This window comes from Hyla sarda, chromosome 11 (assembly GCF_029499605.1).
Source record: "Hyla sarda isolate aHylSar1 chromosome 11, aHylSar1.hap1, whole genome shotgun sequence".
Taxonomy (NCBI): Eukaryota; Metazoa; Chordata; class Amphibia; order Anura; family Hylidae; genus Hyla; species Hyla sarda.
Genome location: NC_079199.1, coordinates 28,403,662 through 28,417,745, shown reverse-complemented (window position 1 = coordinate 28,417,745; position 14,084 = coordinate 28,403,662). Strand labels below are relative to the sequence as shown.

At 46.9% G+C, this 14,084-nt stretch overlaps 1 protein-coding gene across 3 annotated transcripts in view; it reads left to right on the top strand.

The window, feature by feature from the left end:
* HECTD1 (HECT domain E3 ubiquitin protein ligase 1) overlaps positions 1-14,084 on the top strand; it is a 100,202-nt gene that overhangs the window by 56,321 nt on the left and 29,797 nt on the right. For all 3 annotated transcript variants that reach the window (XM_056546023.1, XM_056546024.1, XM_056546022.1), the window contains exons 18-24: positions 46-140; positions 6,659-6,764; positions 8,402-8,536; positions 9,180-9,319; positions 9,956-10,279; positions 11,278-11,444; positions 13,860-14,036. In XM_056546023.1, the coding sequence (XP_056401998.1) occupies positions 46-140; positions 6,659-6,764; positions 8,402-8,536; positions 9,180-9,319; positions 9,956-10,279; positions 11,278-11,444; positions 13,860-14,036 (1,144 nt within the window). The remainder of the gene's footprint in view (positions 1-45; positions 141-6,658; positions 6,765-8,401; positions 8,537-9,179; positions 9,320-9,955; positions 10,280-11,277; positions 11,445-13,859; positions 14,037-14,084) is intronic.

Sequence of the window (14,084 nt, the reverse complement as noted above, 5' to 3'; positions counted from 1 at the left end):
AAACATGGGTTATGTTGTTTTAAGTAACTTTTTTGTCCTCCTTAGAGTGAAGATTTTGATCTGAAGCAGGATTGCGGACAGTTGGTTGAGAGGTTGAACGTCTTTAAAACTGCATTTAGTGAAAATGAGGATGATGAAAAGTAAGTAAATAATTTCAGGTGTCAAAACCTTGAATTATCCTAATAAGGTAGTAAGTCATTGTAAGATCAATGAGGATCTGACTCTTGGCACCTTCATGATCAGCTGTGGTGCTTGTTTAAGCTTTGCAGCCTCTTCAGCGTTTACCTCTGTGCCACCCTGTATCGCCGCACTATTGATAGCATCTGTGAAAGTTAGTGTTGTGTAGAGTCCTATTTCAGTGAACTGGACCATTTATCGGTCGCTCTTCATTGGGGGACACCTAACTGATGGATATATGCTCTTGCCACTAGGAGGCGCTGACACTAGGAAAAAGAAAAGTCTGCTCCTCCCTGGCAGGATATACCTGCCCACCTGCTGTGAAGTAACCAGTTTTATCTAGTGTCAGCTAGGAGGTGGACACGGTCTGGTTCTCTCCAGACCTGGACTTTTTATTATTTTATAGTAAGGGCTGTAAATTAGATTTCTTTACTCCCTTTTATTTTCCTTTTTTCAGGTGGGGCGACAGGAGCATGGCGCTGCCTGTTTCCCCCTATGTGGCTAAGGGGCACGGGACATTGATGGATGCACCGTCAACCCCTTCCTGCCAACGGCCAGCGCCTGGAGGTTGTACCCTGGGTCCGGGTCCCCCACTGCCCCTGCTCGCCCCGCTAACATGTAGCCTGGTATGATGCAGCGTGACAATATGCTGGTTGAAGACGCCTGAGGGTGAGTATAAGGAACTGACGTCTTCAGGTAAGTATGTACCCCCCCCCCTTCCTATAAAGGGACTCGGTTCTTTATTGGGGTCCTTATGTGTGGGGGCTGTGTTTTTACTAGGACAGCCGCCGGGGCTGCGGCTTCTTCCGGCAGGTGTAAAGGTACTTTTCACTTCCCTGCTCATTTCTGCAGGCTGCGAGCTGAGGGATGGGGTCATGGCGGAACATAGCTCTGCCCTTCTTCTTCCCTGCCAGCGCGTGCTCCGGGGGTTATGGCGGTTTCTGCCGCTTCCCCCTGAGCCAGCGCACGAACAGAGGGGTCAAGCAGCGCCACCCCTCCAGGTTCGCGCGCTCCTCTGCTTCTTTCGGCCCACGGGTGCTTCCCTCGCGGCCTTATCTTGTGTGCCACCAGCGGAGTTTAGCCCTGCCCCCGCCACCCTTTTCGGGAGGTAGCGCCGCTTTGTACTTGGAGCAGCTCCGCCAGCCTCCCGAAGCTGCGGCCCGGTGGGAGCTTCTCCTGTCCGGGCTGCTTTCTCTTTCGCTTCAGAGCTATGCGGGGCCAGTGGAGTTTAGCTCCGCCCCCTCCACCTTTTCGGGAGGCGCCACCGCTTTGCACACCGGCCTCCCGAGGCTGCGGCCCGGCAGGAGCTCCTCTTGTCCGGGCAATTTTTTCTGTTCTCTTAGCCCCGGAACTATGCGCTGCCAGCGGGGTTTAGCTCCGCCTCCTCTACCTTTCGGGAGGCGGCGCCGTTTTGCACACCGGCCTCCTGAAGCTGCGGCCCGACGGGAGCTTCTCCTGTCCGGGCTTCTTTCTGCCTCTATTGGCCTCGGAGCTATGCGGCTTAGCAGACGCTTCTAAGCGTGCTGCTCCGTGCCGCTGCCACTCCTGAGGCTGCCAGCTGTCTGTTCTTCCTCTTCTGAGGAGAATTGATTGCGGGAGTTAGTCCCCACTGGACATAGTGATAGTGGCTGCACTGTCATTTAAAAAAATAAAAATAAAACTGCAGCCTTTCAGACGATTTAGTGTAGTCTGGCGCCAATCCTTGCAAATGGACCCATTGTTGTCTATGGAAATCTTGTGGCAAATGGGGTAGAAAGTTAAACAGCAGGGTCCTGGAAGTATTGTGGATGGGAGACCCTGGTGTGGGTTTAATTCCAGGGCTGATACAGTGAATATATTTGTTTTAAGTTTCCTGCCTGCAGTCCTGGGTACCTAGAGTCACGCATCTAGCAGCTGAAGTTTCTGCGGCTGGCCGTCCGGTACCTCTCTGCGAGGTGTCCGATGGAATGACTCGCCCATACCTGTTGGCCGGACAGTGGTCTGTATGGTTTCCTCTGCCGCCTGTCACACGGCTGATGTATCTGTTGCTGCAGTTCCGATACCCCACTGCTGGGTGCGGTATATGGAGAACTGACCAATGTGTCTTCAGGACCCATACCAGTAAGCCAGACAGTGGTCTGCATGGTTTCCTCGGCCGTTTATCACACGTCTCACGTCTGAGGTGTCTGTGGCTGCAATTCCGATACCCCACTGCTGAGTGCGGTATATGGAGAACTGACCCGATGTGCCTTCCGAACCCATACCAGTAAGCCAGACGGTGGTCTGCATGTTTCCTCTGCCGTTTATCTCACGGCTGAGGTGTCTCTGGCTGCGGTTCCGATACCCCACTGCTGGGTGCGGTACATGGAGAACTGACCCGATGTGTCTTAAGGACCCTGAAGCTTGTTACGAAGTCTTCTACGGACCCATTCCAGTAAGCCAGACTGTAGTCTGCATGGTTTCCTACATCGGCGGTCACACAATTCAAGGCTGATGCATCTGCGACTGGAGTTCCGGTTCCTCACTACTGAGAGGGGTGCCGATGGTATGAATGGTTGTTTTCTGTGGATCCATGCCAGTAGGCCAGTCAGTGGCCTGCATAGTTATCTACACCACCTGTCATACATCAACCGGCTGATATGTCTGCGGCTGGTGTTCCAGTCCCTCTCTACTGGGTAAGGTACCGATGGGATGAATATTTGTCTTCGGTGAATCCATGGCAGTAAGTCTGACAGTGGTCTGCAGGGTTGCATACGCCACCTGTCATGCATCAGATGGCTGATGTATCTGTGCCTGGGGTTCTGGTTCCTCACTACTCAGCGAAGTGCCGAGAGTATGAACAGTTGTCTTCTGTGGATCCATGCCGGTTGGCCAGACAGTGATCTGCTTGGTTGCCTACACAGTCTGTCAAACTTCAGACATCTTATGTATCTGCAGCTTGAGTTCTGGTACCTCATTGCTAAAGGTGAAGTGCCGATGGGTTGCATCATTGTTTTACTTTGCACTCATACCAGTAAGCCAGACAGTTGTCTGCATATTTTCTTCTGCCGACTGTCACACGGCGGATGTTTTTTTGCGGCTAGTGTCCCACTGCCCCACTGTTGTACGTGGAACTGACCCAGCGTTTTCCACGGACACTATACGGGATGTCAGGGATGCGTTCCACGGTCCTTCTGCTTCCCTTTATCTCCGTGGGGCGGGGTTTCTTGGCCTCCCCGCCCTTCCACCTTTGTCGTAGGTGCTCAGTTATTTCCCGTCTGGCTATTCCCTTTTCACGAACGCCTGGGGGGTTTCCTTGCTCAGCCAGACTGCTACTTTGGGTCATCCACCATGCGCTGTCACCCTGTGGACGGTAGTTCATCACTTCCATAGTAGTTTTTCTTGTGAGTCTCTGAGTTGCCCATGTGCCTTATGGACTGCACCACATACTAGTTACAGGTTTGCCTGCTACTCTGTCTACAGGCTGGTATCTCTCTCCACTGTGCGTCTCCGTGTGCGGAACCAGACGTGGCCACGGTCTCTTTGCCTCATGGCCAGTCTGTGTCTGCTTGGTGTTTATAATCCACCCGGTCACCTCCCACATTCGGCTGCCACTGCAGCTGTAGTCCGGTGTTTCTCTCCCAGGTGCAGTCCCGCAGAGTATGTGCGTGTGTTTTCTTAGGACCCTTACTTTCTATAGGTCACACACTGTCAGCCTTTTGGGTCGGCCTTTTTCCTGCTCCACATCCATTCTTCATCTCCTGAGGCTACGACTGCAGCCTTGGTGTTTGGCACCATTAGGAGATGGGGGTTGGGGTTTTTGTCTGGGGATTCCAGGGCCTTTTTGCAGCAACAACAGCGTCGCTCTGTTCTCCTTTCTTACGTTGCACTGTTGGTCTGCTGTGAGCATACCTCCCTTCCTGCTGGTCCTTTGGATGTCTGCGTTTCACCGTGTCTGCAGTCTGGGTACACCACTGTTGTCGTGGGTTCCTCATGTCTGTATTCCTATATATGCTAGAACCGCTTTGTAGGAGTAGAGACACCTTTCCTCTGCTCGGTGAATGCACCCAGGGGTTTCAGGTGATTTTGTATCCACAGTTCCGTGGCGGTTGAACACCTCTGTTTCTGACATGGTGCCTGCTGGGGCGCCTGTCGGTGCAGCCCCTCCTTGTGCTTCCGGGTGTTCCTTTACGGGGTCTCTGTCCAGGGTGACTCTGGCGCCTCCTCGTCACTATCTGGATTAACCCTCAACAGGTCTTGTATTTTTTGGCCGGCTTCGGAAAAGGGGCCTCCGATCTCTCTTGGATCGCACGGTGGCTCCTCCAGGTGGCAAAGGTTGCCGCTGGAGCCTGGGGGCTTCATCCACCCAGTATTTGCATTTCCCTGCTGCTTCTGCGCCTAGTGCGCTTGCCAATTCCCCTTTCACTTGGGGTGCGGGGATCAGGGTGCTTGTTGTAGGTCTGTACTTGCGTTGTCGTCTTGACCTTCCTTGTTTTTTCCCTCCTAAAGGGACTATTTGGTTTTTGCTAAGATGCATTCAACAGTGGATTTTGCTGTCTAGGCTTGTGGGCTTTCCGTCCATTATCACAGCCTAGTACTCTCCCTGGAAGGGGGTAAGTCCTTCTTACCCTTTTGTCTCTGTCACTCGTGCTACATTGACACCAGAGTCGTCTGGAGTGCTCCTTCCTATGCCCAGTCCCTGGGAGTCCAAGCTGGGCTCTCATTGGTTCTCCCTCCATTCCCGTTCTGACGGGATTTTTCTTGAGGCTGCTCTGGTCTACTCGGACCACTCTGATCTATCACTGTTGGTCGCCTTGATTTGGACTCTGTCCTGTGATGCTGCGGGTGCCTTCTTTTCAGGCGGCTCTACGATTCCTTGAGCCTTGGTGATGGTTCAGTTCTTATACATTTGTAGCGGCCCACGCCCCGACTCCTTCGCGATCCATTTGTCTGGGCAGTATTTCTGTTCTGCACTCCTTCTCTTCTTCTGTCAGTTTTTTCGCCAGAAGAGTTTTTCGCGGACATCGGTTCCCCCTTTTCCTGTGGTTTCTTGTCTCTCTATATGACCTGGGTGCCTTGGGTCTCTACAGAGGACTGTCCCTTCCTTGGGTCCTGGTCCTTCTCTTTGGCCGGGAGTTCTTCCAGGAGCTCTTTATTCTGGGCCTAGTGTGTCTCCAACCTGGGGGCTCGTCCGCAGGCCTTGCGGACATGTGAGTTCAGTCTTGGGATTGTCTCCCTTTTTCGCTGGTGGTTGTTTTTTTCCCATCAGTTAGGTGTCCCCCAATGAAGAGCGACCAAGAAAAGGAGATCTTTCTCGTAGCCTTCATTGGGGGACACCGCACCCACCTATTTCTTCTTCTGTTTCTTGGGTTCTCCGGGATTCCTCTCTAGGGTCCTTCGGACTTAATTCCTCGTTGGCTTCTCCTACTGCTTTGTGACAAAACTGGTTACCTCACTGCAGGTGGGCGGGTATATCCTGCCAGGGAGGAGCCAACTTTTTTCTTTTTCCTAGTGTCAGCGCCCATCAGTTAGGTGTCCCCAATAAAGGCTACGAGAAAGATTTTACGGTGAGTACAAAAAAAATCTCCTTTTTACAGTACCTTGCACTGCTGCTATTAATAGTACTGATCGCAGGGGGTGGGGTCAGGACATGGATGCCCACCGACCTAATATTGATGGGCTAGATTAAAAATATGCTGTCAGTTTTGTTAAAAGGTATTTCAGTAAAATGAAGCAACGTTTCAGATACAGTAGCTGTAAAGGGGTACTCTGGTGCAAAACATTTTTTTTTAAATCAACTGGAAAGTTAAACTGATTTGTAAATTACTTCTATTAAAAAAATATTTATCCTTCCAGTACTTTTCAGCTTCTGTATGCTCCACAGGAATTTCTTTTCTTTTTGAATTTCTTTTCTGTCTGTTCACAGTGGTCTCTGCTGACACCTCTGTCCATTTCAGGAACTGTCCAGAGCAGTAGCAAATCCCCATAGCAAACATCTCCTGCTCTGAACAGTTCCTGATACAGACAGAGGGGTCAGCAGAGAGCACTGTGGTCAGACAGAAAATAAATTCAAAAAGAAAAGAACTTCCTGTGGAGCATACAGCAGCTGATTGGTACTGGAAGGATTAAGATTTTTGTTTTCAAGTGGAGTACCCCTTTCATTAAACCTATCCAGCCGTTTGGTGTATACAGCCCCTTAGCAGATCTATTTCTCCATGGTTATAGACTGCAAACAAACTTAGTTTAATCTTGGAGTTGATACTACCTTCAACGTGTGTCCCACTTCTTCCTGACATCTGGTTGGGGGTAGTAAACCAGCGGCAATTCTTAATCTTTTGTGTGTTAAGCTAAAATAATTCCATAATGCAGCTGTGAGCAAATGTGTTACTCTAAGCTTAACTTTATATTATAATACTCCTGTAGAAAATAATAAAAATAAGTGTGTGTGTATGTATGTGTATATATATATTTATTTATATATTTATGCGTTTTTAATGTATACATTTATTTTCTGTTTCTTTAGTCGACCAGCAATTGCTTTGGTCAGAAAACTGATTGCAGTGCTTGAATCAATAGAAAGGCTGCCACTTTATCTGTATGATACACCAGGATCGAATTACAACCTTCAGGTAAATGATGATTATAGGAATTCTAATTGTAAATTGAAGGGTCATACATATAAATAATACCTGAGACAACATCTCAAATCCTCACCCATGCCACTTGTTGCGCAGACTCTCATTCACTCTTCCACAGTGATACAATAAGAAAGGATGTGATTTTTGCCATAGTTGTTTTGATCAGCTCCACTGCGCTATTGGCAACCTAAATTCAGCGCTTTCAGATGCCTCAAACAATTTTGATTGTGGCGTCTAAAGGGTTAATGCCGGACATTGCCCGTTTAGCCATGGTATCCCATACTAGGCGAGCTTAGGCTCCTTTCACACTATAAAATTCATTCGTTTTAAAGAGCCGTCTGTTTCGTTATGAAAACCCTTAAAAGGCCGTTACAAAATCCCATTCTAGTCTATGGGATTTTTTAATTACCCGTTTTAACCCGTCATAACTAGTTATTAATAACGGACGTTATTTTGTGACGGGAGAAAGAACTGAAGAAATAGTGCATGCACTATTTCTCCCGTTACTTTCTCCTGTCACAAAATAACGTTCATTTTTAAAGGGGTATTCCAGGCCAAAACTTTTTTTTTTTTATATATCAACTGGCTACGGAAAGTTAACCAGATTTATAAATTACTTCTATTAAAAAATCTTAATCCTTCCAATAGTTATTAGCTTCTGAATTTGAGTTGCTATTTTCTGTCTAACTGCTTTCTGATGACTCACGTCCCGGGAGCTGTGCAGTTCCTATGGGGATATTTTCCCATCATGCACAGCTCCCGGGACGTGACATCATCATTGAGCACTTAGACAGAAAACTTCAGAAGCTAATAACTATTGGAAGGATTAAGATTTTTTAATAGAAGTAATTTACAAATCTGTTTAACTTTCCGGAGCCAGTTGATATATATAAAAAAAAGTTTTTGCCTGGAATACCCCTTTAATAACGGGCTATGACTGGTTAAAACGGGTAATTAAAAAATCCCATAGACTATAATGGGATTTTGTAACGGCCGTTTAAGGGTTTTCATAACGGATCTTTAAAACGGATGAATTTATAGTGTGAAAGGAGCCTAAGCTTCTGAGTGTGCTTTATAGATTGGGAGTGGGCACAGGGCATACATTGACCCTGGGTCCTCTGGGGGTTAAATCCCAAATATAAATATACTGAGCAATTACTGCAATGCGTTCTGGCCATGATCATTAAGACTTGAAACGTGTTGGTGTTTTTGCTCTGTATATTTATATTTGGTATGTAATAAAGAAGCCATGTTACTGGGCATTATTTCTTGTTATACATAAAAGTAAGAGCTAAACATTTTGGGAGGGACTGTGGTAAGTGCACGCTTCGTTTCATATACTGCATTTATGGCTCACGGTTAATGAAGGGCAGAATAACTGGTATTTCATACTGTGCTGGAACAGGAGGCTGGAGGGATTTAATCTTATGGTGTTTTTTTGCTCTAAGCTTGAGCAGCACATTGCTAGCAGGAAAACCAAACCTTACAGATACAGCTCATTCTTTTTAAGAGCACAAATATGGACCACATAGTAGTAAGTTAAAGAAGCATCTATGTAAGTCAATGATAAACGCTTACTCATTAAGACGATATTTTGTGAAATGCTCATGTTGGTTACTTTATTTTAGATACTCACTCGGAGGCTTCGGTTTCGACTGGAGCGTGCCCCTGGAGAGACGTCTCTTATTGACCGCACTGGTCGCATGCTGAAGATGGAGCCGCTGGCAACTGTGGAGTCCCTAGAGCAGTACTTGCTTAAAATGGTTGGTTAAAACAATTAATGGAGGACACTTAAAAACTTAAGAGGCTTTAAATTGCAACTATCATGATGATCTTAAATGGATTATCAATAAGAAGCCCATAGAGGGTTACACTAATGGATTTTATGTATGTAGGTATAGGAGGTAGCTCTCTGGATTCATTGGCTGGGCTCTGTAGTATGAGGGAATCTATGATCATCTAGAGCAGTGTTTTCCAACCAGGGGGCCTCCAGCTGTTGCATAACTACAACCTCCAGCATGCCCGGACAGCCAAAGGCTGTCCGGGCATGCTGGGAGTTGTAGTTTTGCAACAGCTGGAGGCCCCCTGGTTGGGTAAAAACTGATCTGGAGACACACACTGTCATTCTTTCCTCATCTTTCTGAGGGCAAAATGAACAATAGTCATGGAGGGGATTTATGAAATACATGGATTTAATTCCAACAGGAACTATTATTATTATTATTTATTTTTGAACGTGTAAATTGTTTCCCTTCTTTTAAACTATCTGTGCATGAATAATTAAATAAGATTTACCCCCCCCCCCCATCCCCTCCATTAACTATGGCTAAGAATCGCCTTTCATCTGCTCAGCAATCCTGTATTAAATACACCGGTTTATGTAGGTTTTTCTTGTGACCTTTCCAGGTGGCCAAACAGTGGTACGACTTTGATCGATCGTCCTTTGTGTTTGTGCGCAAGCTGCGCGAAGGGCAGAGTTGCATATTCCGACACCAGCATGACTTTGATGACAATGGAATCATGTATTGGATTGGAACAAATGCAAAGTAAGTCATTAATGCAAGTTCCGAGTTCCCGTGTTGGGTTTCGGGTATCGTGTGCATTACGCATTAGCGTGCACAGTTTAAAGGGGTATCCCAACTATTTTCCTATCCCCTATACACATGTGATCTGCCTGCAGAACAACCTAAATCTCCTCAGTGCATGGAGCAAGGGGTCAGCACGCCCTCCATGCATTGTTTGAAGGCGGATGGAAATACCTAAGCATTTTGGAGATGAGACTAATCTCCTAAGGCAGTGTTTCCCAACCAATGTGCCTTCATCTGTTTCAAAACTACAACTCCTAGCATGCCTGGACAGCATTTAGCTGTCCATGCATGCTGAGAGTTGTAGTTTTGCACCAGCTGGAGACAAACTGATCAGAAAACACTACCGTAAGGGTAAGGTTTTTAAATGCTGGAATACTCCTTATCACTTTTATCCAAATAAAAATATGTATAATGTGATCTATTTAGTATTTATTTATGTACTGTAAGCTATATCTGTCGTGAAAACATGTCTAAATGTACAGTAATACGTAGGCACTGATTTTGTTGTGTCACAATTGTCTTTGTACTTTTTTTTTATGTGTATTTATGAAATATCTATTGTAGTTTGACTTGTTTGCTATCTTGGTATTTCAGAACAGCCTACGAATGGGTGAACCCAGCTGCATACGGCTTAGTGGTAGTAACATCATCCGAAGGTCGGAACCTGCCATATGGACGGCTTGAAGACATCTTGAGTCGTGATAGTTCCGCCCTAAACTGCCATACGAACGATGACAAGAGTGCATGGTTCGCCATTGATCTTGGCTTGTGGATTGTACCATCCGCCTACACTTTGCGACATGCCCGTGGTTATGGTCGTTCTGCCCTTCGGAACTGGGTCTTCCAAGTTTCCAAGGATGGCCAGAACTGGACGACTTTATACACCCACGTAGATGACTGCAGCCTGAATGAGCCAGGGTAAGTACCGCCCTATAGGACGCACCGGCGTATAAGACGCACCCAATTTATATTAGCAAAATCTAAAAAAATAAAGATTTTGAACCCAATAGTGGTCTTCAACCTGCGGACCTCCAGATGTTGCAAAACTACAACTCCCAGCATGCCCGGACAGCCGCTGGCTGTCCGGGCATGCTGGGAGTTGTAGTTTTGCAACATCTGGAGGTCCGCAGATTGAAGACCACTGCATAGGAGGTAATACTCACGTGTCCCCGCCGCTCCGGACCCGTCACCGCTGCCCTGGATGTCGCTCCATCGCTGTCGCCGCGTCCCCGTCGCTCCGGAACGTCTCTGCTGCCGGCCGGTTATCCTCGCTCTCCGTCGCCGCCATCACGTCGTTACGCACGGCGACGCACGTAAGCGACGACGTGATGACGAGGAAGGAGAGCGCCGGCCATACAGGGGATCCCTGAACGGAGAAGACACCGAGGAGGCAGGTAAGGTCCCTCCCGGTGTCCTGTAAGCACTAACCCGGCTATTCAGTCAGGCTGTTCGGGACCACCGCGGTGACATCGCGGCGGTCCCGAACAGCCCGACTGAACAGCCGGGTTAGTGTCACTTTCCCTTCAGACGCGGCGGTCAGCTTTGATCGCCTTGTCTGAAGGGTTAATACAGGGCATCACCGCGGTTGGTGATGTCCTGTATTAGCCGCGGGTCCCGGCCGTCGATGGCCGCAGGGACCGCCGCGATAGGGGTGTATTCGCCGTATAAGACGCACAGACTTTTTTCCCCCAGTCATGGGGAAGAAAAAGTGCGTCTTATACGGCAAAAAATACGGTATTATATATTATGGATTCGAGAAAAAACTGCTCGCATTTATGCAAATAGTTGTTTGTTACCATTGATCATATGGAGCATTTGTTAGCGCTAAGTTCACATGTATTCTCTACGGAGCATTTTTGTGTTGTAATATATTTTGACACACCTATAAGTGACCTATTTGTTTGCTTCTTTTAAAGTTCTACAGCGACGTGGCCATTGGATCCACCAAGAGAGGAGAAGCAGGGTTGGCGACATGTCAGAATTAAGCAGACTGGGAAGAATGCCAGCGGGCAGACGCATTACTTGTCCCTCTCTGGCTTTGAATTGTATGGCTCTGTTACTGGAGTATGTGAAGACCAGTTAGGTATGTTGGCAAATAATTACGGTTCATAACGCTTTTACATATTGGACACCTAACGTTAAGATGTGCTGTGATGTAACAAGCCAAGTGGGCCTCTACTGGTTTTATCTAATTATGCTGGTAAAGGTTATAGTACATTGTATATTAGGTTGATTTTGTGGGGACTGGCCATCAATTTAATGTGTGTGGTGACCTCTTGACTCTCCCCAAGATGGTAGATATTAGGAGAGAAACCTTTTAGGCATATTGGACCTGCCTGATCCTTTTTGTTTTCGAGAGATAAGCTGCGGCCAGAAGTGTCTGACAGTGGCTTTCTCCCCTTGCTGAAAGTACATGTATATAAAGGGATCGAGCGAGATTTCTCAGCAAGTGACATCTTTGTGTGTAGCCATCTTCAGCAGAATGTATGTATATGTGTGTGTATATATTTTAATGACTCGCTCTTGCAGATAGGTGCGGTTGCAGTATAGAGGCACAGAAACAGTACTTTTCAAATCAAAGTTCAGTGTTTTATTCACACTCGGCAAACAGTCTTTAAGTGCAGAACAAAGGAAAACGTAACAAAAGTCCACCTGTATTCCTTAAGTGTTTGTTCACACCTGAGAACATGCCATACGGCAGCAAGCAAGTCTTTTCCAGGCCTCCAGGCAGGCTGCTGACCAGCTTCCAACCTTGGAGCAAATGCAGGGAAGAACTCCACTCTCAGCTCTCTCTGGCAGTGTGAGCTGCAACTAGTAAATCCCCCTCTGGTGAAGCAGGCTGCCTTTAAGGCCAACAAAAGGCGGCCTGGATTGTGGGCAATGATCCCCACCCTGCACTTTATCATTCCCAGTAAGAGCCGTCCCGGCTTGGCCTTTCTTGCCATATTAGGGCCATAGTGTCAGTCTGCATCGCAGCACAGACACTGAATAAATTCCGGCTCTTACTTCACCAAGGCCAGGAGCCTTGGTGACATGTATTGCCCGTCTACCATGATGCCTTTCATCTTCATATATTTTATATATATATATATATATATATATATATATATATATACACACACACACACACAGTGGTCCCTCAACATACGATGGTAATTCGTTCCAAACGATCCATCGTTTGTCGAATCCGTCGTATGTTTAGGGATCCGTGCAATAATGTAAAGTATAGGAAGCTGTACTCGCCTGTCCCCGCCGCTCCGGACCAGGTCCTCACCGCTCTCAATGCTGTCCCGATGCTGTCCCGCTGCTCCGCTGTCTTCTTCGCGATCCTCCGGCTTCTTCCGCATCTTCTGCAGGGTCCGGGCCTCGCTTTCTGGTGTCGTTATTACGCTGCTGCGCCCGTGCGGCGTGCGTAGTGACGTAATAACGACGCCGGAAAGCGAGGCCCGGACCCTGGAGAAGATGCCAGAGGATCGCGAAGTGGACCCGGAGCAGCGGGAATAGGTAAGCGAACCTGCCCGGGATGCTTAAACTGCTATCCGACAGCAGCTTAAGCATTTTGCGCTGTCGGATAGCAGTTAATGCGATGACCCCGACATATAAAAGCATCGTATGTTGATGCTGACATCGACATGTGATGGCCTTTGAGAGGCCATCGTATGTCGATTTTATTATATGTCGGGGCCATCGCAGGTCGGGGGTTACTGTGTGTATGTATATATATATATATATATATATATATATATATATATATATATATATATATATATATATATATATATATATATATATATATATATATAAAGTGATTGTGTGTGTCTATATATCGATTTCTTTATCTCAGTATTAGTACCACAGAGCTAACACATTACATATGCAGTAGAATAGAATGGCTTCAATGAAGAAATCCAGCTCAGACGGTGCTGATCGACCAGGACAAAGTATGGAGGATACAAAAGGACTTTATTGACCAAGATGCAACGCGTTTCGCGAAACGCGTTGCATCTTGGTCAATAAAGTCCTTTTGTATCCTCCATCCCTTGTCCTGGTCGACCAGCCAGCACCGTCTGAGCTGGATTTCTTCATTGAAGCCATTCTATTCTACTGCATATACCATTTTACCGGAGGGCAGCAGACAACCTACCATTCTTTTGCCATTATCATTGTTGTGTAGAAAGTTACACAACCACCCAGGGTGAGCAGTCAATCGTTTCTATCTCACACTGGGGATTAACAATATTACCCTATGAAGCGCTTGTTTTTTTCTACATAAGCAGACTTGGGCATGTCCTGGCAGTTGCAGGGCACAGACTGGCTGGTCTTCCTTGTTGTATGAGGTAGTGCCATATTAAGGATCGGAAGTGATGCCTATTTGTTAGAAACATTTGAGAGATTCACCTCTGTAACCATTGGCATTACTAGTAATTTTAATGTGAGTTATGTTTTTTTCTTATGTTTATTAACATAGTTTTTTGTTATTTTTTTTCACCCTGCTTAGGAAAAGCAGCAAAAGAAGCAGAAGCTAACTTGAGACGCCAAAGACGTCTGGTACGCTCCCAAGTTTTGAAATATATGGTACCTGGAGCAAGAGTCATCCGTGGCATTGACTGGAAATGGAGAGACCAGGATGGTAGCGCTCAGGGAGAAGGCACGGTTACTGGAGATCTGCATAATGGTATGTATCCTTTATTCTGCTTATCGAGGCTCAGCCACCAAGTCCTTT